A 23,019-nucleotide genomic window follows, 5' to 3' on the forward strand; every position below is an offset into this window, starting at 1 on the left:
ATTTTGCATGTTTGATATATAGAGATTGATATACATATATATATAAAAATAGATATATGCACACATATACACCTCTTTATATATTCTCTGCATGTTATGAGCATTTATACACACAGTCTCTCTTTGCATTAGGAGATTAAGGGCTTAAGATCCATTACATGATCAAACGTACTATATTCTAACCATAAATCCTATAGTACACAATTCATAGAATGTACAAAGATCTAAAAAGCTAAAAATTATGCTAGCCTGTACAGTAAAAGACCGTTCATTAGTTTCAGAGAAATAATCTATGAAAACTATTTAAACTGTTTTATAGTATTATACTTGGATTTTTTGCACTTGTGTTTTTTGTTTGTTTCCCTCACAGACTTCTTAAATAGATTCATGAACTATGTGTCTAAAGAAATTACATTTGTTCTAATAGTCTGTGATGCAAATTGTAATGTTGTCTTTGGGATGCTTGGCAATTCAATCGTATAATTACCTGCCTTCCCCTTCCCCTTTTTCTTCCCTTTTCTTTTTTCAAATCACAGAATTTTGACCAGGTGAGGGTTGAATGGAAGTTCATCCAGGTAGATGTTGCATGGAACTGTTCTGCTTGTGACCCTGGGCAGTTAGTGTCCCTTTAGCAATGCTTTGTGACTCCGACCACGCGCATCCTCAAAATACATGAAAGAACAGATCTCACAAACTGCTCTTAAGGGGATCTCAGTGGTGTTGACATTAAAGAAATACTGTACCAAAATATCCAGAGGGGTTTAAAAGCAATTCCTTGTGAATTTACAATAAGCAGAATTAAAATAACAAGGAGCCAGGCTAGTCTTGCCAAGGAAAGGGTTCCAATACAATCCTCTCCTCCTATATCTAACAGTTCATAGCTGGTGTTCTAAGACAGCTCTGAGAACCTAATGACTTGCTGCTTGCCTTTTTTTTTTTCCTTTTTCTTTTTTTCTTTTTCTAACATCTTGGGGTAGGAAGGCGGGAGGTCTATAAAACAGGAACTCAATGTATAGGCCTTTGTGGCCATGTCCGTAGGAGCAGTTGGGTACATGCCTCAGCACAGCCTGGCGTGGTGGCCCACAGTTGTCCAGGCTAAGGATCTAGCACGCATGGAGGTTTTCTTCCCATCGGTATAGTCAATCTCTTTCCAAGGAAATATAGGTAGCTGAAGGGAACGAGGACTGGAGGGCTAGCACACGCTGGTGTGTCACCCCTGAATGAGACAGAATGGAAGCAGGGAGTTTAACTGGCTCCAGAACTCAGAAGTACTCTCCAGCCTGCCAGTTTTGATGTTCTTAAGAGATCTGCGTTAGGTGTTTCTCATCTCTGTGTTGATGCTTCTTGTAAATAATGAAAACAGTAAAAGATTTTATAGCGTGTATGAAACTGCTTAGCAAAGTAAATTCCAACCCTTGTGTCTCACAGGCAGTAAGAGTCCTGCGATTTGACCTCTCTCATGCAGTAAGCATCTCCTGCTCTCACGAGTACTGCAATCCATTGGTAGGTCTGTGCTGAAAATAGCACAAGAGCACTGGCAGTCCTACTCAAGAGTAGCTCATCTTTGAGTCGAGGAAAAGATCTTGTATAGGCCAACGAGGCACTTTCTGTGAACACTAGATTTACTTTAGAAATTGTGTCTTGTTGAAATGTGTTTCCCTTGTCTTAGTAACTTCCTCTTCTGCCCCAAGTCATATAAAATTGTTAACATAACGCTTCTTGTTTCCAGCTTAACTATAAAGGTATCATGTATGGAAAATGAATCATGGTCTGGAAAGTCAGTATGATAAGCCCAAATTTTTGAAATGTTAGTCTAGACAATTTGCAGAACGTATGGAACCTTAAAATTGTGCCAATAATCTCAAGTCAAAGGAGTAAACATTTAGTGCTGTGATAACAGTATAGTGTTATCTAGCAAAGAAATCTGCTGATCAAAACCCACAGTAAGAGAAAAATGGCTATTTGAGAATCTGAATTCACCTTGGGGAAAGTTTATAGTTTTGTCTTTTTGAAACAGAACAGGGAACTCCAGTCTGAAAGCTATATCTGGCCTTCACGTGTCATCTGAAGCAGCCTCCAGGGATATCATAAACTGATCTACGGATTCCATTTTCCTCGTGCCCTTTCATATGGCAGCCTTCTGGAGCTAGCAGTGTTGTGTTCCAAGTACTGATTTAGTCTTTAGCAAACTGGAGCTAAGTTCGGTTACTAAGTTCTTACAACTAGGACATGCCAGCACAATTCCCGCCACTAAATTAATAAAAGGTTTTAACGTAACGCACTATATGCGATATGAAGTTTATTCAGTGCAGCATCCATTTCAGTTTTAAACCACTCAAAAAAACCATCATGATCCTAACGTTTCAATTTCTGTGCAAGGTTGTCCTAACAATGCAAAACCATTTTGAAGGAACTACCAGAATGGAAGCTGGTATCTGAGACAGTTCCATTAGAGAATGGTTCATGGTTTTGGCACTTTGTGGGATTTACTGTATGTTTCTGTTAAAATGGTCGAGTATGAAACAACTAATGATAATTGTTTTTAAAAAGGATACAGGGTTTTAAGGGGTTAGGGTCTTTTAGTTTTCAGTTATTAAGCAGAACAATTTTGGCACCTGAAAGCCAATATTCCTTTGCTACGGACAAGAAAACTGAGTCTGTTAAAATTAGTCTGTTTTGAAGATTCTGTTTTGAAGATTGCTACTGCAGTCACAAAGCCTAGAGAGCTTTTTATAAACATCTGAAAGGTGGGTTGCAATAGCATGATTTTGTATAGATTACATTTCTTGAATGTGTTTGAGTGAAAAAAAGAAATATAGAATGCCTTCCTTTTACCTTCCTTTTCTATTCAGTGTCCTCACAATGAGTCTTTTTCCTTTCTGCCTTTTTTTCAAATGTGCTGTCACTGCCTTGTCTGATCTATTTCTTTTCCTTCCCTCATACCAACGTCAGAGAAGATATAAAGACTGGCTGGAGACTTCCTGTTCTGTTTGTGCGATGAGTAGCACAGCCGACCCCATTCTTGATTGGTCCTTATGCATTGCTGTCATAAATATGATCATGTTTCCTCAAACAGCAAGAACGGCACGTCGGACTTCCATAGATTAAGCAAAAGGAAGGCAAGTGGGGTAAATGAGGGGAGGGGGGAAGTTAAGACCTTCCTGTGTGGCTAACATTGCATTTTAAAGACGGCTAAGGTTTCAAAATAGTCCAGTCCCTTCCCTAAGTCTACCTGCTCTAATTTATAGGTCATCTGGAAACTTACACTGTTTCTTTTACGTACAAAATGGACACTGTTTCAGAAGATTCCACCAAACCTAATATCCATCTCCTCCATGTTACTTGTAGTATTTTCCAATGCTGCAGGGAAACTGTACTGAAAACAGAGTGTGTAAATGGTAAACGTAGGCTAACTTTGTTTGCTTATGGTCTGTCAGGATCAATTCTGATCATTTTATTTGCTTTTAGTACTACCTCGGAATACCACTTGTGTGATCTGCTGAGGACAGTATCTGTAATGTGCCTTTCCACATACAGTTTTTCCAAATGATAATTACAAAGATTACAGGTTTAGACAAAACTCAGAAAATCAAAGTAACAGATCTTATAAAAATTAATTTAGGGCTGAGCCAATGAATCTAAAAAATCTAAAAAAAGTAAGAAATTCAAAAACCTAACGGAGACCTTTAAGTTCCTGAGATTTTTCTTCATCTCAAACTCTTTCCCCTTCACAGAGAACACAGAAAGGGAAATGATGTTTAGCCGCGCAACACAGTGATTTCAACAATATTGTCTGAAAACATACATATAATTCCACTTTTCTTAAAATATACGCTTCCTACATCTCTTCCAAGTGAGCAGTTTCTGGTGATGCATAGCAAGACTTTACTTGTGTTTATAAAAGCTTTTCACTTCACATAAAAAGTATAACCACAACGCCTCACCTTTCACTGATAAAGCTAATTTTCCAATAAAAGGTTGTCTAGCTAATCAGCTTCCAGAGAGAACTGATGAGCTGACCGGCCTCCAGGTAATAAAGCAGATGGCCCAGCCCTAAACTAGTTCTATTTCTAAAATAAATAGTGTTGAAAATCTTTCTTTTCTAAATGCTCTGTCAATTTCCTGTCGTGCTCACACACAAGTTTCTGGGTTAGTTACAACTTCACCATTTTTTTCAGGCTCATCTTTCAGAAACTGCTCCACTTCAATAGAGTCCACCTTGGCATCTTCAGGAGTTTTGTCTTCAGATTTGTTTAATTCCTCTCTTTCTGCTGCTTCTTCTTTTGTATGTGGTTCTTCTGATTTTTTCTTAATGCAGAAGAAATTTCCCAAGGCCAATACAAGTGCTGAGGTGGTAACTTCAATTCCAGCAATAATAAAAACAAACATGTACCTCCCTGTTGCATCCAAGAGTTTTCCTGAAAAAAACAACATTCCAGATAATAACAAAAGTTATTATCTTGCAATGAAATTTTTTCTGCTTTTTTAAATGTTTAAATGACTCCTGTCTAGAAGTACTATGACGATCTAAGCAAGTTTTTTGAAGTAGCATTTTAACAAGTTTATAACAAAATATTTCTCAAATATTTCAATTCAGTTTAACGTTCACTGACGTTACGTCACATCTCGAAACATACACAGTGATGTAATTCAACTGGAATAAAACCAGCGTAGCCTTCATATGCAAGAGATGAGATAAGTGGCATGTATTTCACATCAAAACGTGTGCATTCATGGCCGGGATCTGTATCATCAGCTTCCTCTCGCTCCCAATCTCATTTCCTTTCCTACACGGGCAGTATGCTGTCTGCTTAAAATGCAAATCTTATTTAATAGTCAATTTGGAGTAACTGACTGATGCTTTAGTCAAGTCAAATTTTCACAGGACTTGGCAGAGGTGAAAGAACAGGAGGGAGGATGTGAAGGAAGTGCCTCCCCAAACCCGAAGATCAGAGGAAGTAGTGCATAGTACTGTTTGGTTTTTTTCCACGAGGGGTTCTGTCACACTAAAGATCCTTGATGCTTTTTAGTGTCTGAATATAAACAGTAAAAATTTTATGGCAGTGAACTGGTGGGTTTGGTTGGGGTTGTTTTTTCAGTTAAGGCTCTGTAAAATTTATGTTCTTTGATTAGTAATTGATTTGCTATTTCGAATTCAAATTAATGAATTTGAATATTTTGTAATGTCCCCTTATTCTTGGTTTGAAAGACATGTGCAATAGAAGCAGTCTACCTTCCTTAAAAGTCCAGTTTTATAGTCTTCCTTGTAAGATTTTGTTTTTTCCTCCTTCTTCTGATGTTTTTTTTTTTCCTCCTCCAAATCTACCATAGGTATGGAAAAATCTATCCTAGTACTTTCCAAAGAAAATTGACAGGTTTCATATTCTGAATCCCAACTCCAAAGAGGTCTGAACTTCACAAAAGTTATTCACTGTGTACGTAAAATTCATCTTATACAGTATTAGCCATCTACTAACAACAGGTCCAGTATAGGCTTTCAGTGGAGAAAGAGCAGCATCTCCAGATGGCAATTCAACCAAACCTGAAATAGATCCAAGAAGGAAAAGATTTCATCCCACTCTGTTTTGGACTATTTCAGATGGTAACTGCAAGAAGTCATCGAAGCACGTGCCAACGCTAGCACAATATGCACTTCTCGAGTGACTCGTGTTGTCTTTTTCTCTGCTCCTTTATCATACAATTTGTGTAAATGGATGCAATGCAAATGATTTGTAATTGTGAACTAAATGGAATACTTACCCGCTGATGGTGGACCAATTAGAACAGCCATAGCTTCTGCCAGGAGCACTAAACCGATAGCACTGGAAAACTTCTGAGTACCAACAATAGCCATGAGAACTTCAAACTGAAGAGCACCTACCATTCCATAAGAAATGCCAAAGAAAATGCAAAAGACCACCAGGCCACCATAATCAACAGACATAGAACCCATGAGATCTGTAAAGCCATTGAAAATCATTGCAAAACTGAAGAGGTAGACACAGCGTGGTCTAACCCATTTAAGACCAGCTACCATTCCGCAAATAGGCCGAGCAAAGATATCAATGAATCCCAGAATAGTCAGAAGAAAAGCTGCTTTGGTGTCTTGATACCCTAAATCCTTGGCATAACTCACAACGAAAACTGGAGGAACAAAGAGGCCAAGCACCATGATAGATGCTGCTAGCGTGTAGATTACAAAACCACCATCTTTAAACACGCTAAAATCCAGAAGTTTTTTCTTCACTTTCTTCTCAGCCGGTTCTTTGGCAGCTTCAGACTTTTTGGGTGGCTCCAAAGGCCTCATTAATGCTCCACATACACAGCAGTTGAGCAGCATCCCACCTAGTATAAGGAATCCTCCTCTCCAACCGTACTCGTGTTGTAGTATCTGCCCCAGTGGTGAGAGAGCACAAAGAAACACCGGACTCCCAGCAGCGGATAGCCCATTGGCTAAGGGCCGGCGTTTGTCAAAGTAACGGTTTAACATGATGAGTGAAGGCTGAAAGTTTAGTGCCAGACCCAAACCTGTAACAGAGGGTATATAAAAATTAATACTGGTCTACAACATCAGTATTAAAAAAAATTCTAATTGCAGTTTTTCTGATTCATGACTCAAATGATTTTTATTTCAAATGGACAAAAGATTTCTAAGATAACATTTTTAAAAGCATTCCACCTCCATAATATTCTTGTACTCTATGGTTACGCTTCACTGATTACAGCAGTGGCTATTAAACATGCCAGAAAAATTAACATTCATTAAAAAAAAAAAAAAGTTTAATTCCACATTCATCTGGCATCTTTATAAAAGCCCATTTGATTTGGATATTTGTCACTTAAACAAAACTTCAACCTAAAGCTAAGTAGCTAACTGATTTTCAACCATGCACACTACTTACCAGTAATCACACCTGCAGTTAGATAGATCTGAACAATGCTTGTGCAGAAGGAGGCTATCACCATCCCCATTGAGGCAAAAAGGCCACCCACCAGCATGACAGGGCGACAGCCAAAGCGATTGACACACACGCTACAGAGTGGACCTAGGCAAGAAGAGCAAGTTACAGTTGCTAAGATAAACCAATTTTTGCAGTTGATTTTATGTCAGTTTGCATTTTTTTTCTTTGGTGGACTTGGCAGTGTTAGGTTTACACTTGGAGTCGATGATCTTAAAGGTCTTTTCCAATGCAAATGATTCCATGATTCTTTCCATACTTTGTCCATACTGTCAGGCCAATCCGGAAGAGTGCTCTGTCCTCTACAGTCAAATACTTAATCTTTTTCGTCTTCAGAGTGCCATGCAATTTTTCTTTTCCATTGTCTTTAACTAACTCTACTGAGTTCTAGAGATTTAATTTTATATGCAAGCTGGATGTGCTTAAATAACTTTTGGATTTACGTGATTAATAGTTATTCTTCTTTGGAATGCCTTACTTGTGCACAAGTAATGATATGCAATCATGATTCATGCTGTAAATGGCCATATGGTTTACAAACATCACTGTATGTTTGTATGATGCAACACTGTTTCAGAAACAGAGAACTACCTACCTGTTCCATAAAGCATGGCCAACAGAATGGAGGAAATCCACGCAGTGTCACTATATCCAACGCCAAATTCCCGGATAAGTTCTTTAAAGAAGACACTAACTGCCTTAGGAAAGGCATAGGAGAATCCCGTGATGATAAAACAGCCAAAAAGGACAGCCCAGCCCCAGCCTCCATCAGGGGCTTTAACACCAGATGGACCATCATCAGCTACCACAGCTCCCATGACGAAGCTCAAGAGTGTTCCCTAAGAAACAAAAAGTAATTACAAGTCTATTCACATTGGGACAATTATCTAACAAAAATTGGCAGAAAATGCACTACAGTGACAGTTTCAAATAAGATACGGGACTATTTTAAATACAAATCTTGAAGATGCAGTGCAATTTTAGCTATTACTTGTTCAGGTTTAGTCCTTACAAAGCTTGCAAAAAATACGTACAAATGAGATGCACATAGCTGAGTTTTAAATGAACGCCCCCCCCCCCCCCCCCCAGCTCTCTCAAAGTCAAAACTGTATTTCAACCAAATCACTGTTTCATAGAGAAACCGAAGCCATTACAGCAGTTCAGGGGTGTTTTTGACTTTCACAAATACGTAATAACTACTGCATTAAAGTCTGCAGGATTTTTGTTACAAGACCTTGTTATATGAAGCTCCTGGACTATTCACTTAGGAGACCTGGATGCAAAATCCTGGTGCCTCACAAGTATTCTGTGCATCAGTGGACAAATCACCCAGGCTTTTTGTTCCCTACTGAGGACAGCAATACAGCCCTGATGCACCAATATCTTGAAAAGATAGACAGATCCCTTTGAGCTTCTGATGAGCTATCAGTTTTCACACATCAGGTAAGTACCAAAGCTGAACTGCAATGAAAGTCTGCCTGAAGCAAATACTTTCCATTGTTGTTGTTATTACATTATCAGTACATTTTTTTAAATATTGAATTTTATCGTTCACATTTTCCATATGCAGCCACATGCGCCTTTGCATCTAAAAAATAAAATCTTTTCTCATGAGAATGTTATGTCCCAAAAGTAATGCTGCGAAGTTTTAAAACAGAGAGAGAGGGGAAGGAAAAAAAGACACTGAAAAGGTAGATAAAGTGTCCCTGTGCGTGAAGAGTACAGGGAGGTATTGCATCACAGCAATTAGGCTTTTGGAGGGTCTGCATATTATAGAAGTCTTGAACAATGTTAAAAAGTGACCCTCAAACAAGTTCTACGTTAAATCTTACATGTACAAAAATTGACCATTTCTTTAAAATGCAATTCATTACTCCCGTTGGGTCAATGTTTCTCTACGACAGTACCTAAGAGGAATGCAAGCACAGTTGCTTACACATCAGAGATGATGTTCATCACTATAGAATGCTGCTGCTTTCAGAAGTATAGATCTGCATAGTGATTGTTGTGCATTGGGAATTATGTAGTTCTTACAGCTCCATTTCGGAACCAGACTATGTATGGCACAACAATCTAGTTGATGCAGACTTGTCTAGACAACTGACACCGAATGCGTGATTGCTAATAGGCCTGTATGAACATACTTAGTATGGCACTGAGACCAGCACTCCCACTTCTTAGAAGAAACAAGTTTATATACATGATGCAGAAATGAACTTGGCCACGACTGTATCTGTTCAAGAAGGACAGTAAGCCTCCTCCTGCTGGCTTCACCTCCTGTTTTCTGGAAATCAAATTTAAACAGAAGACAATTTGTCTTAAGTCCGTACAACTAGAACGTAAAATGGTGAAACAGAATACCTCAATAAAACTAGACGTCTAGGTGCCTGCTGCTACAGATGGGTGATTCGCCGATTGCTGTCAGACTGCAAAAACACATGGCTTGTTCAACGGGGCAATTTCTGCACCAGGCTTTGGGCCCCTAAATGAGTCTTAAGATGCATCTCTGCCAACCCTCCTGACGCTAGGATATGCCAACTGTTTCTCCCAGTAACTTCTGTATGATACAAAGTATGAAGCATTCTTCAAAAAAGGATTTTTTAATATTTTTTTTTTTAAGCAATAACGAGACAGCACAGAGTAGGTGCACAAAGTGTAATCCTTCATGGCACTGGTAGCTCTGTAATATTAATGGTATCAGGGAAAGCGCCGATTCAAGTATCTCAGCTCAAGTGTGTAAAGAACAGGAGTAAGATGTAAAAACCGAAGCGGAGCCCAGGGGGCAGGATGAATTGTCACTTCCGCTACTTCCAAATTGTCAGCCAGAACATTTCATTTGGAGTGAATGTTTAAAATGTCGGAGGAAGGGTTGTGTAATTTTTATTCTTTTATTAACCATCCAGTGGCAACACAAAGTAATAATACGCGAGCATCTTTTATTGAAAAATAGTGATCGGCAGTTTCTCCAGACTGCTTACACAGTGCTGGATAAGAATATTCAGCCCTTGGAAGAAACGGGTCATGGCGTTCACCTCCACGCTTCTTCCCGCACGCAGGTGTGGACAGTCTCCGTTACTGGGTCTACGGCAAAGATGCTGTAAGGGCAGCCATCTGTGCAGACCTGCAGTGCTGGACCCTGCCTGTAAACTACATCCTAGCCATCTAAAGCACCAGGTGGCTTTTGAGGCGAGCCACCGTTAAACACTACTTGGCAGCACGCTTGTGACTGCCAGACAAGAACCGTCCAAGCTTCGCCGAGTGCCTCCAGGGGGGCGGGAAGTTAACAGCCGGCGCACCGAGCCCGACGCAAACGCGACCCGGGGGGAGGTCCGGCTGCCCCCCACGCCGTCTGCCGCTGAGCTGCGAGCCTCCGGGCAGCGGCTGGCCCGGAGCCGCCCCTGCCCCATGAGCCCGCCGGCCGTGGCCCAGGGCAGGGCCCGCTCGCCGCCGCCCCGCGTCACCCCGCCGCTGTGACGTGCGGCAGCGCGGGCCACCGCGGCAGGGCGCGCGCGCTTGGCGGCCGCCGCACTGAGACGTGCAGGACGTGACTGGCCGGGTGGGCGGGGAGCCTACCGTAATTGCAGCAGAGGCAGCCGACGGCGCAGCTCGGTTTCTCCGCTTCGCGCGCAGCGGCCCGGCGCGGGCGGGGCTAAGGCCGCGCTCCCGCGCAAGTGCCTGCAACGGCGGCACGCACTCCGCGGAGCCCGGTTCGCTCAGAAGAGGTGGAAACGCCCTTCTCGCCGGTCGTCCTTGTGCTCTTCCTTGCCCAGCAGAGCAGGTCGAGCTGTAAGAGACGTATTTTGTTCCACCTGGCCTGCGGGACTTACCAGCTTTGCGTGCCCTAAGAGGAACAGTCTCTAAAACGGTTCTATGTTCTGCGGTGATGAAAGAGCTAGACTTGCAGATGTGGGGAACCTGGCCTACTGGCATTTCATAAAAATAAGTGTATGGGGAAACAGTAACATCCATTTACTCTTCTTTACGTCATGTCTATTGCTACATGTAGCCAAAAATCACCATAAATCAACATACCAGACCTTCAAACGCCATCCTTCTAAAGATTGGTCTACATACACACACACATACATCAATCTTGTTCATCTGGTTTAGTCCATCCGTAGTTCATGTTAACATATCAAAATTAAAAGACCATTAACCAGAACTAAATGAACCCTGTCTCTGTAAACACAGCAGAAGATGCCCTTCATCCTGTCCCCTTCATCCTGTTGTGGTGTGCCTTACCAGGCTAGACTGTATTCACCTCCTTAAGAACAATTAAGGAAGTAGTGGGGAGGTTCCCGTGTGAAATGTGCAAACTAGGACTAGCGTTAGAAGAGGTGGGCTCGTGGTTGATTTGCACTGGCAAAACTTTTACTTATAATTTCGCTTCGGTACTGGGATACTGCCAAAGGCTGCTAAGACAGGAGGCTACTGCGTAACGACTGCAACAGTTTGCTTTGCTTTCTGCTTTTGCTAGCTCAGCCCTGTTTAGAGGGAAAGGACTACGACATTTAACTGGCTGCAGCTCAGTTTCAGTATCTCCACAACAAACATGATAGCATTGTCAGTATTTATTCCAGATTCCTCCTATCATAAATGGGTTCTTGCTTTGTTAATGTGTAAAACAAAGGGAGCAAATGTAGGTAAATCTGTGGGGTTTCATGCTCCTGGGATTATCTTCCTGTTGCCATGGAAACTAATACAGGATCAGATAGGAGGAAATATTAGGTGACTGTAGGTAGCATTGTGGGTGGTGTGTTTGGTGTGATGGTGTGGGGTATATAAAAGGAGAGCATTTGTATTACAAAAAAGGAACAGCATAAAACATAAACCTCCATGTAGGGAACCCAGTTCAGACTGGAATTCAGTCTGGAACCCACTAGGTTGAGAACTGTACGATTACAAAATGGTATCCTACTATCCTTTGCATTGGCATCACTGACATCTGCCTATTCAGCATGACTTTAACTCTTTCCTGATGCTCTAAAGCACTAATGCATGTATTTTTAATTTGAATTTTATTTGTTACAACTCATTCTTAGGTACTTCGTACAAGCCATTCTGATGGGCGACTGGTATGACACAATAGTGCATTTCTTGTGGCCTACCTGCTTAAATATCAGCCAATTGAATTAGTCATTCATTACCGAAGGCTGCTGTAAACTCCTGTTGCCTACAAAATCATTACCGTATTTACCCATGCCTGCCCTGACCTCCTGTCCTCCCTGCAGGGTCCAGCAGCGACTTTCAATTTCCCATTTTGGCCTCCTCTTTTTTATCAGGGACAGTTTTCCGGTTCTGCTGCATCTGCCTTTCTTGAGGGTTTGCCATCTTTCACCATTCTCTCATGTCTCTCTCTCAAAACTCCCAGGATAAACCATACAATAATTCTGTGCTGTCTGTAGCTGTAGGTGATGTTCCATACCAACACTTACTATAAATCAATCAATCTCCAGTCCCCACTTAGCCTCAAAACCATTTTACTGTTCACTGCTACAGCACAGTAAGTAACATACATCACAAGTTACTAGCAGACTGCAATGACACAGTAAATTCACACTGCAATTTTATGTGTAGCAAACAATAACTAACCAGCGTAATTGTATTATCTGGGTAACATGCTCTAGAGGAGAAGTTGTCCTTATCTCTTTTTCACCTATTTATGTAATGAAAATGTTAGAATCCTGTTATTTACATTATCTGGGAAAATCAGATTATATTATCATTTTGGTTTCTTGATTTTTTTTTTATTTTTCCTTAATGAGCACATTACCAACAAGTACGCCTAACTTACACTGGGCCATAAGCAAAAGAGTAAGCCACAGATCTGCATACTAACTTCACGTGTAAAGAAGAAATATTAATGTGGCTTTCTTCTTATCAAGAAAGAAATAGCTCTTTTGATCCTGAGACAAAATACTTGCATAAGTATTTTCTTTAAGTACAAATACAACAGTAAGTAACAGTTCAATCTTCTCAGGTACTACCTTTGAAACAAATATACTAGTTCTGTAACAATAGCATTGTCCCTAGTTATTGCCTCTATATCAAATGCCCAGTTTCTGGAGAAGTGGACATATTTTTCTAAAGCCTGCGGTTTTTCTTACACCACATTCATTACCGTAAGTCCACTAATGTCAGCATCACAGTGGCACCTTAAGACCAGACAGTATATGCCCTTTCTGTGTGCACAAACATGCCTTCAGTTGCACTTCAATTACCTGGCTGCTTTCAAAAACAGAAGTTGCAGAATCCCAACTTCAGTTGAATACTTACAATTCAATCTTCACGTATCATGAAAATTAATTTCAGCCCTGCAGCTATGGTGGCTTTGCAATGTGTCAGAGCTTTAAAAAAGTGGAAATTCTTGCCAATTGTTTATAGCAGAGAATTATCCTTATTTTGTCTAATATAAAACCAAAAAGTGACAGGGCTAGATAAATACTAGTTAAGGGTCACCAGCTAGATAGATGTGCTTATTTTTGCAGAATAGCATGGAGCTTCCCTGATACATAAAGTGCTTGCATGCATGTGCACTGTATCTCAAGCTAGGTTAGCACGCATAGCTGAATATAGTGGGAAAAGATCATCTGGCTAAGAGGTATCATTTTACACAATCACTGCATAATGTCGTGTCATACATTGAGATACGTGAATTCCCACTTCGGTCACAATTTAAAATGTCACCTTAATATTTTTATAATTTACCTTGAGTTATACTTCCGACTGAACCAGAACAGGTGTACTGTACTAATGGATTCTGTTTTACATTTTTAAACTGCCAACTGCCACGCCTTAACAAACTACCGCTCCCTCTGAAATAAACACTGCAAAATCATGCATGACTTCTCTCTGTGACATCCTAAACTAAACGGTTCTCCAACTGCTTTACCCAAAAAGCACGCAAACCTGCTGACAAAGAGTGTGTTTCCACAACCACTGCTAACGGTCTGCGCCAGTGAGGAAGTTGTATTGCTATAATTTAACCTCGTCTTGGTGTGTTTTTTCTTTCCTCCACAGAACCGTTTAGAATAAGGCAAGCCGAAGACCTTTTCACGCGGATTACGAGCAGTAGCAAAAAAGGGCTCTTTCCCAAGAGATGCACGGGGGCTGCGGCGGCCCGCCGCGCCGGGGAGGAGCGGGGTCGGGAGAACAATGGTGGCGGTCGCTGCGCCGCCAACGGCCACGGCCACGGCCGCCCGCGCGGCGCTCCGGGGCCAGCACGTAGCCCGGAGCCGAGACGGCTCCCGCGGAGCGCTCGGGTCGCCGCCGCAGATGCTCACGCAGCCTAGAGAGGCGATTCCGCGTCCAAGCGCCTCACCGTTCTCAGAGTGCTCGCAGAACCGAGTAACGGAGTTCACGCCCGGGGCTGCGGCGATGTCCTTACGAGGGGACGATCCCTCAGACTGCGCGTCGCTCGCTTTGGCGGATCCGAACTGCCACCGCTGGGACAAAAGAAACTCCGGAATTTCCCCCCGGGGCTCGACACTGAAGTGAAAGGTGAGCAGCAGCGAAGGGATCGTGGAGGCGGGGCTGGACGCGGAGATATCCTCGTCGCCCGGTACCGATCTGAAGCCAGCGATGGCAGGAAGAAAGCCTGAGCTGGCGGGTGCCTCAGGAGCCACCGGTGTGGCACCGTACGTGCGCTGGGGCCGGCGACACCGCGCGCCTAGGCGTGACCGGGCCGCCAAAGGGGGAAGCTGGGGACTGCGCTCTCGCAGCTGCCGGAGCGGGGCTCGGTCGCCAGCACCGCTCGGCGCCCGGACAGCGCTGTCAGGCCGACGGCGGCGGGGACGCTGGGCGACCCGTACCGCAGCGCGGATTTCCCAAGAAGTGCGCCCGCCTGGCCCAACGCGCGGGGAGAAACGCAGCCGGCGGAGGGGGAGCCCCGCCGTCCAACGTGAGGGGGTGCCCAGGGGGCTGAGGACAGTCCGTGCCGTGCCCACCGCCCCACCCGCGCCCTGCCCAGCCTCTGGGCGAGGGATGAAGCCGCGACGCCCGCGCCGCGCTCACCGAAAGCTTCGGCCGCGCTCCAGCGCGTCCGCCGGCCCGGGCTCCCCCCGCAGAGATGCGCCCTCGGCCTGCCCGGCACTCCGGACCCCCTCCCCCCCCCCGCGCTCCCCACAGCGTTCGCCCCCGTGCGCCAGCCGAGCACTCCGCAGCATCACGCACGACGGCTCCGCCTCAGTACCTGAGTCACGTCCCGCGCCTCAGCGTGAGGATGCCCGTGCTCGCGCCGGACCCGCTGCCCGCTTTCCCCGTGCGCCCGGACAGACCCGCCCCAGCCCGTCTGCGTCCCGTTGGCTGCGGAGCGCTCCGGCGCGACAGGTCGGTGGTGCTCGCCCCTCCCACGCCAGAGAGGGGGCGCCCGGGTCCTAGCGCCGTCACGTGACTTCTTCCCGCCGCTACAGGTTCGCCCGCGCAGGGGCATCCCGGCCGCGTGCGACCCGGCTCCGCCAGCCCGCCCGAAGCGGAGCCCCGTGGGCGCCCAGGGCCGTGCGCGGTGGTGCACCAGGCACCGGTACGAGCTGTCCGTTGCTTGCAGAGGGCTGCACGCGGGGCTGGATCCTGCCCGCGTGCAATGCTGGCCTGGCTGCCGAGGACAGCACGACCTGAGCAATGGGCTTAAACGTCTGAATTGGCTTCTGCAGTGGAGGTTTGTTCTGTGCTGCCGCTTCTACTTTTCAGGGAGTGATCACAGTTTCTTTGTTGTCTCCTCATAAGAAAGACTTTTATGAGCTTCCTTGTTTTGTTTTGGGGTTGTGGTGGGGTTTTTTCCTTAGTCATTTTGCTAGTGATACTGTGCTTTGTGCAGCTACCTTACAGGCTTTCCTCCTCATTCTTTATGAAGGGAGCACCGCCTGCAAATACGCCTGCTTGAGATATCTCTCCTTTTACATCCAGATGGACTAAGCTTTCTGCACTGATCTGCTGTGGCTCTACTGCTGTTCATACAAATGTTGAACTATAAAACTGAGGGTGTGTTGATATTGCTATTATTATTTAGCATTCATGCAAGTTGTGATGGACTTCTAAAGTGCAGTACAGAAAGCAGCACTCCTTAGGCTACTCAGGGCTTAGGAAATTCAGGAATAGGAGCTTCACTCCTTTGTATGCTTACAGCACCCAATCCAGCAGGTAGGGCAGTGATCATCCTACTGTACTCAGCACTGGTGAGGCTGCACCTCAACTACTGTGTTCAGTTTTGGGCCCCTCAGTACAAGAAGGACACTGAGGTGCTGGAGCGTGTCCAGAGAAGGGCAACGAAGCTGGTCAAGGGTCTGGAGCACAAGTCTGATGAGGAACGGCTGAGAGAACTGGGGTTGTTTAGCCTGGAGAAGAGGAGGCTGAGGGGAGAACTGATCACTCTCTACAACTCCCTGAAAGGAGGGTGCAGCCAGGTGGGGGTTGGTCTCTTCTCCCAAGTAACAAGTGATAGGACAGGAGGAAATGGCCTCAAGTTGTGCCAGGGGAGGTTTAGATTGGAGATTAGGAAAAAAAAAAAATCCCTGAAAGGTTTGTCAGTCCCTGGAACAGGCTGCCCACCATCCCTGGAGATATTTAAAAGACGTGTAGATGTGGCACTTAGGGACATGATTTAATGATTGGACTTGGCGGTGTTAGGTTTACAGTTAGACTCGATGATCTTGAAGGTCTTTTCCAACCTAAATGATTCTGTGATTCCTACCACCTGTGTGGAGATGCACAGGGGTTGGATTCTAACTAGAAGAGGATAGGTAGGATATGGTATTGTCTTCTGAGAGCTATGGTGTTGCACAGATCAGTAGCTTCCAATATTTTAGAAGCTACTCGCTGAAATTAGCTAATACAAAGGGAGAATCTGAAACTCTTTTGATGCCATAGAAGGTTTTTCTGTTCCCTGCACATTATGTTTGCTTTGGCTTTTTATTCAGTTTTGCTGTAGTACCCGTTTGTACCTGCTGAGGGATTTGTTGCAGTGATGTGCAAAGATAAGCAAGGCCGAGTGGTTTGTTTCAGGTAGATAGCATACAGCCAGTGAGACATACATTGCTAATCTTAAAGATCAGTAAACCCAATTTTTGACTGTCTACCATTACCTGATTTTAGGCCATTTGCTTACAGGCTAGATGAAGGTAATTGCAGAAGAGCAAAAACTGCTGATTCTTGTGGAGCTTCTGAAGCAAGCAGTGCAGTGCCTGAGGCCCAGCAAAATTGGTGGAGTCTAGCAGCTGTCCTGGTTTCAGCTGAGAGGGTTAATTGTCTTCATTAGTAGCTAGTATGGGGCTATGTTTTGAATTTGTGCTGGAAACAGCACTGATAATATAGAGATGTTTTTGTTCTATGGACCTATTGTTGAGCAGTGCTTACACAGAGCCAAGGCCTTTTCTGCTTCTCGCACTGCCCTGCCAGCGGGATGGCTGGGGGTGCACAAGAAGTTGGGAGGAGACACAGACAGGACAGGTGACCCAAACTGACATTCCATACCATACGACATCATGCTCAGTTTATAAGGAGCTTGGGGGAAGAGGGGGGTGGGGGGCAGCGGCGTTCAGAGTGATGGCGTTTGCCTTCCCAAGTCACCGTTATGCGTGACAGAGCCCTGCTTTCCTGGGGATGGCTGAACACCTGCCTGCCCATGGGAAGTGGGGAATGAATTCCTTGCTTTGCTTTGCTTGTGCACGTGGCTTTTGCTTTACCTATTAAACTGTCTTTATCTCAACCCGTGAGTTTTCTCACTTTAACTTTTCCAATTCTCTCCCCCATCCCGAAGGGGGGGGGGAAGTGAGTGAGCGGCTGCGTGGTGCTCAGCTGCCGGCTGGGGTAAAACCACGACAGATGATAAAGACATTTTTACGTGTCTTTACAGGTAATCTTGGTTCTCCAGGAAAAGGAAACATGATCTCCATTGCCAGTCCCAAAGGACTGGAAAAACTCCTACAGTTTTGAGAGGGAGACAGTTTTATTTGTCATGACCCCACCCTCTGATTGTAATTTCCTAAGGAGGATAGTTCCATCCTGCAAAATCTTCTGCTTTGTTACTCCACTTTACTTGAATCACTACATCATGGAAATGTATAGCCACCAGTAGAATTTTTAATTCAAACCTTAGAGGTATGTACTTCATGAAGATATTTTCAGGAGGGACAGAGGTGCCTAGAAATGGAGAGTAGTAACAGTGAAGGTGAAGTTGGCAAAATACCTAAAGCATCAGTATCTCTTAGAGCTACTCAAATGATATAAGATGCTAGATAAGAAAAGAAGCGTTAACCAAACATGTTAAAAAGACAAGAAAAAGAGATGGTATGTCCTTCACATCGGTCAGCATTGCCCCAACCAAAGCCACCATCTCTCTGCAGCCTAGTCAGCAGAGTGCAACATACATTCTCTGGTTAGTGTTCTGTTGTAGAACACTCCCACCATTTAAGAGGTCAGTGGTGGTTTTTTTCAAGAGGCAGAAGAATGTCACTGCAGTTGGTCTGTTTTTTGGAAGTGGATGTCCATAGGCATAGACCAGCTGCTGAGAAAACTGACCAGTAGTCTGTGGTCTCACTTTTGTAGCTGATGGCTCCTGTTGTTTTTGAGGAACGCATTTTCTGAGAAAGATGTGTGTGTAGAGGTTGACGTGCCAGGGTAAATGACACCCCCCCCAACATCAGCACCCAGATAATTGGATTCGATTCAGTATTCAACAAGGCAGTAGTGTAAGTGAGCAGAACACAGGCTTGCTGTACTTGCAGAAGCCTGCTCGGAGTCTGGATAACCTCATAAACACTTGGAACTGAGATGAAGGCACAAAACCCCTATGTGTTAGGTTGAGTTATGTTGCATGTGTTTAAGCATTAAATATGCTGCAGTACACTTAGGAGTAGAGGGAATATTAAACTGCAGCAAAGACAGCTCAAAACACCATGACTTCAGGCATCTAACTACAAAAAGAGCTTTGAAAAATTCTTTACAGTTCTAACTAAATCTGAAAAAAAAAAATCTGCATCTTACTCTTGTTCATCTATAAGTATACTACCTATTACCAATGTTCTCAAAGTGTTGTTGAACTCATAAGGAACCATTAAATAGGCAAATTCTTTGTCCAGAGTAGACTGTGAAAGTCTCAGTTTAGTTTCCTGCTAAAGGGGATTCTTAATAGGAAAGTATAATGTCATTGGGTTATACTTAATAGATGCTAGATTCCACCAACCCCCCCACTAAAAAGTCCTTCACTCCATACTAGTTTCCAAATAAATAAGGATCCTGGTGTGTTCTTTATTGACGTATTTCATTTCACTTTGTATCTTTTTTTTTTCTTTTTTTTTTTTTTTTTTTTTACGCCTTTGTGGCAAGAAAGGCTAATGATACTCTGGGTACTGAATAGAAGGGCACATGACTGGCTTATTGTCAATTCATTGTCCAGCAGGACCCTTAGCTTTCCAGCTGTCTGACCTCCATGCTGTACAGGTGCCTGGGGTTATTCCTCACCAGGTGCTGGACAGTATTTTCCTCTGTTGAGCTTCCTATATTGTTTCCATTAAAAACAGAATGATGTAGTGAATCCAGTAACTGCCATTCACATCAGTAAGGACTGATTTCCAGAGAATGCTGGAAATTTTTGCCTGATCTGGCTTCCAAAAAGGCAAAAGTGACTGGAATATTGTTGTTACACAGTATAAATAGGAAAACATTAGGACAAAGCTTCATTGCTCTCAAACTTAGGGCTTCTGATAGCACCTCCTGAACTGTAGACGTGCTTCTCTGTATCTTTAACAGTTTTGCGTGGTTGCTGCTTCCTGTTCCAAACTCCAGTTGTACTCTGCAGTTTGTAGGTGAGCCCCAAATATTACCTTAAAAGAGCCTGTAAACATTTATTCTTATTAACCTTTTATATATATATTGTTTTTAAGGCTATATATTCTTATTTGCACTTGAATCGAGTCTGTTGTATTAATTGTGGATTTTCATTGCAGTATTTTTAAGGTTGTTAACAGTAGCATTGAACATTTCAAATGGTTTCATACACAGCTAACTGTGCAACGCATGTACCTCTGCTTTTGATTCAAAAGGTAAATGTAGCAGATCATGTTGTACAAGCCCTTGTAAGATCTTTATTGCAGAAAGGCCAGTAATATTCAGAGTTGAGGTTTTGGTAATTTTTAGTTTGTTTCTAAAGCGAATGTGAAACTAATGTCTTTTTGTATGACTCTCAAGATGCAGTTGAGGAACGCGAACTGTACCTACAAAGATGTATATAGTCTTCCAAAATATGAACCCACAGTTGTTTCACAGGTAGACATGGAAAAGAGAGACATTGAAATCGTATTCTTTTAGCCTGGATGAAACTGGAAGTGTCATTTAGTTTCTAAATAACAGCACCCAAATTTCAGAGGGGATCAAAAATTCCTATGTAGTCCTTTGTAAGCTCTTGCCAGCAAGTAAAGTCGGCCACTTTTATTCAGAAGATAATCTTTAAAATGTTAGTTCTGAATTTTTCTGAATTTTTTTGTATACCATCTACCATATAAATTCCTTGGGGTTCTGTGGAAATAAGTTTACTCATTTGAAGGAAAGCTGCACTTGAAAGAGAGACTTTTCTGAATCACATTTTAATTTTTATGTTTCATCGACGTAGACTATGTCTGTACTCACTTACTGAGTCCCTGCATGATGTTTCTCATAAATCTGTTACTCTGATTGTCCAGGTAAGCATCTTTAGAGTGTGCCGTGGCTCCGTGGCTCTTGTGTGGCCTGTGTCTTGGAACTACTTTTCCATAGAAACAAGAATGAGGGTGGCAGTATAAATAGTTTGTGTAATCCTGGGTCTTGTCTTGTTACAGAGTTGGGTTGTGACGAGTCAGACGTAGCCTTTGGACGTGAAACTTAAAAGTGCTTTCAAGCGTAGTAGTGCTTTTCAAGCCAAAGTCTTGTATTCAGAAGTTGTGACTCTGAAGGTGACTCTAAACGTGGCTGAAATCTACCTTTATCCTAAATCTTACTGAACTCACTAGTGTTTGATAAGAACAAAAAAATCTGTCTCTCTCATTTAAATTCCTGTTCTTCTTTGCTAAAAGGTAAAAAGGTTTCCTTTCATTTCCATCTATGAAATCAGAATATTTTTCTCATTTATTTTAGGTGTATACAGGTTTCTACATTGATCCCAAAATCCATGTTGTGTACACTGTAATCTTTTTGACTCACTGTGAAGAATTTACCCATTTCGGGCACTATTGAATCACTAGAAGCCATCAGTTACTCATTTGGGATATGCGTTTAACTACGTGACTAGGGACTGTCTTGAAGGTACCTTGGAGAAGATGATGGCTAATTTGAAGGGGAGGGTGGGTGAGGAAGGATTGCAAAGGATAATGCAGTTGAGAGGTTAGGCAACTCTGGGGTAAGATGTAAGAAAAAGGAGTATGCTACCAGTCAGCATGGTATATGGATTTAGACATTTGCCTACTATGTATTGATTCTGATGAGTGCTTTGAGAGGCCCACTGCAGAGTATAAATTATGCTTGGACTTGCACTATCATTTTTGTGTGCTCAGATTTGGAAAATAATTTGAGGCCAGATTTCACTGTTGTATTTTAAACCAGAGGTGATTCATATAAACAAATGAACTAAATCCCTTTAGTGATTGTAGTACTCTGAAATTATATGTAGATATGCTTTGTGTAGCTAAATGAAACTTGATTTATTTCAAAAGTCAAATTATTAGTTCTAATTTTCAGTAATAGTTACTGATGGAAATAACCCCCTCCTTTCTTTAGATGACATCGGCTTAGGAAATACAGTTCACTTCTGATGACCTAGGGAAAGATATATAAGAACTACTGATAATACTCTATTTTCTTTAAATTAGCGTACTTCAGATATAATTAATGCAACATTCAGGTTTCTGAAAGGTCTCATCTGGCAAAGCCATTTGTGTAATCCAGACACATGAAAAAGTGAGAGAGCATTACAGGAAGATTGCCTCATGACTTCCAGACAAGCAAGTCATCTAGGGTGACTAAGGGAAAATCACGCTTTACGTCCAGTTCACGTGTTACGTCTTCCTCAGTCTCTCGTAGACAGTTCAGTTGATACATACTTTTTTTTTATAATTAAATGCCTTAGTTTCAGAACTTATTTATCTGTGCTGCATAACCTTGTGCTGCAGATGACCTGAGCTTGTTTTACTAGCTTTTAAAAGTTTTTCAGATGACGCAGTGGGAGTTAGGAGAGAATGGGAAGTTTGCTCCCATACCTGATAGCTGTACTTGAACGGGCCAAGACTCTCCTTCCTCATCTGCACTAGGGAGAAATTGTTTAATACTAAACAGTCTGATAAACAAAACGTGTAGGAAAACAAGTGAACAAGAAAATTAAAATTGAGAATATGAAACAAGTATTAACTGTGGTTTGGGAGAAGGGGTGTTATTAAAGGGACCGGGGCTACGAAGGAGTGTACACATGCTCACACAATACGGAGGAGGAGCTGCTCTGTGTTAATAGGGAGGATGAACTGGGGAAGATAGGAGGAGAGGAATATGATACCAGGTACCTGGAAGTGAATGCAGTGAGAGGAACCGAGAAGCGCTGGTTTGTTGGGCAAGAAGGGAGGCAGCGAGAGGAGCTGGCGATCCCTGACAGAGGTAGGGCTGGAGCAGGAGGCAGCTCGAAGCCGAGAGCCGCGGGGCTGGGCCCGGGCCCGGGCGGGTGAACAAACACTTGGGGGTGGAGCGGGGCGGGGGCGGCAGAGCGCTGATTGGGCGCAAGCGGTGCTCGCCACGGGGCTCGCCTGGGGCTAACGGTGGGCCGAGGGGCAGGGGCTGCGGTTCCCATGGAGACGGGCCCGCCTCTCGGCCAGGCGTTGCCCGTCGTGGTTCCCGTGAGACGCGGCCTACAGCCGTGAGCGGAAGGACGTGCAGGTTTGTGCCGGGAGGAGCCGGACCGCGAGTGGACTACTCCACGGGCGCCATCAGAAGGCACCGCGGACACACAGCACCCCGTTGTGCTGCAGCCTGTCCTTCAGAGCTCCTGACGCGGCACCTGTGCATCTTGCACGCTTTTCTAGCTCTCTCTGGGCACCCTCTGTCTTTCTGC

The 23,019-nt window shown here is 43.6% G+C and overlaps 3 protein-coding genes across 4 annotated transcripts in view; 1 reads left to right on the top strand and 2 right to left on the bottom strand.

Moving 5' to 3' along the window:
* Window positions 1-2,286: 2,286 nt before the first annotated feature.
* On the bottom strand, window positions 2,287-15,324 carry SLC16A3 (solute carrier family 16 member 3). 2 transcript variants are annotated; one of them, XM_075770287.1, is made up of 5 exons: window positions 15,151-15,324; window positions 7,555-7,798; window positions 6,903-7,046; window positions 5,761-6,528; window positions 2,287-4,418 (listed from the first exon to the last, which is right to left on the bottom strand). In XM_075770287.1, exons 2-5 carry the CDS (start codon window positions 7,775-7,777, stop codon window positions 4,132-4,134), a joined length of 1,422 nt encoding a protein of 473 aa, XP_075626402.1. In that variant the 5' UTR covers window positions 7,778-7,798; window positions 15,151-15,324; the 3' UTR covers window positions 2,287-4,131. The 2 variants fall into 2 exon arrangements, with proteins under 2 accessions (XP_075626402.1, XP_075626401.1); XM_075770286.1 differs by lacking the exon at window positions 15,151-15,324 and adding an exon at window positions 10,533-10,624.
* Window positions 10,934-15,390, bottom strand: LOC142604454 (uncharacterized). The gene is made up of 3 exons (XM_075771088.1): window positions 15,151-15,390; window positions 13,869-14,929; window positions 10,934-13,774 (listed from the first exon to the last, which is right to left on the bottom strand). The coding sequence occupies exons 1-3, from the start codon at window positions 15,388-15,390 to the stop codon at window positions 13,657-13,659; spliced, it is 1,419 nt and encodes a 472-aa protein (XP_075627203.1). The 3' UTR covers window positions 10,934-13,656.
* A 7,291-nt stretch (window positions 15,391-22,681) lies between these two features.
* Window positions 22,682-23,019, top strand: part of CCDC57 (coiled-coil domain containing 57) — a 40,533-nt gene continuing 40,195 nt past the window's right edge. Inside the window, exon 1 of the mRNA XM_075770285.1 lies at window positions 22,682-22,844. The gene's annotated coding sequence lies outside the window, so the exon portion shown is untranslated. The remainder of the gene's footprint in view (window positions 22,845-23,019) is intronic.

The sequence above is a fragment of the Balearica regulorum genome, chromosome 18, assembly GCF_011004875.1.
Source record: "Balearica regulorum gibbericeps isolate bBalReg1 chromosome 18, bBalReg1.pri, whole genome shotgun sequence".
NCBI lineage: Eukaryota > Metazoa > Chordata > Aves > Gruiformes > Gruidae > Balearica > Balearica regulorum.

Coding starts and splice junctions, on each gene's coding strand:
- LOC142604454 (XM_075771088.1), bottom strand. CDS start 15,390: ATGCCCCTGCGCGGGCGAACCTGTAGCGGCGGGAAGAAGTCACGTGAC. Junction 14,930..15,150: donor AGGCGCGGGACGTGACTCAG/GTACTGAGGCGG, acceptor CCTCGCCCAGAG/GCTGGGCAGGGCGCGGGTGG. Junction 13,775..13,868: donor AACACACTCTTTGTCAGCAG/GTTTGCGTGCTT, acceptor TGTTTATTTCAG/AGGGAGCGGTAGTTTGTTAA.
- SLC16A3 (XM_075770287.1), bottom strand. CDS start 7,777: ATGGGAGCTGTGGTAGCTGATGATGGTCCATCTGGTGTTAAAGCCCCT. Junction 6,529..6,902: donor AACTGCAGGTGTGATTACTG/GTAAGTAGTGTG, acceptor CCTCTGTTACAG/GTTTGGGTCTGGCACTAAAC. Junction 4,419..5,760: donor AATTGGTCCACCATCAGCGG/GTAAGTATTCCA, acceptor TGTTTTTTTCAG/GAAAACTCTTGGATGCAACA.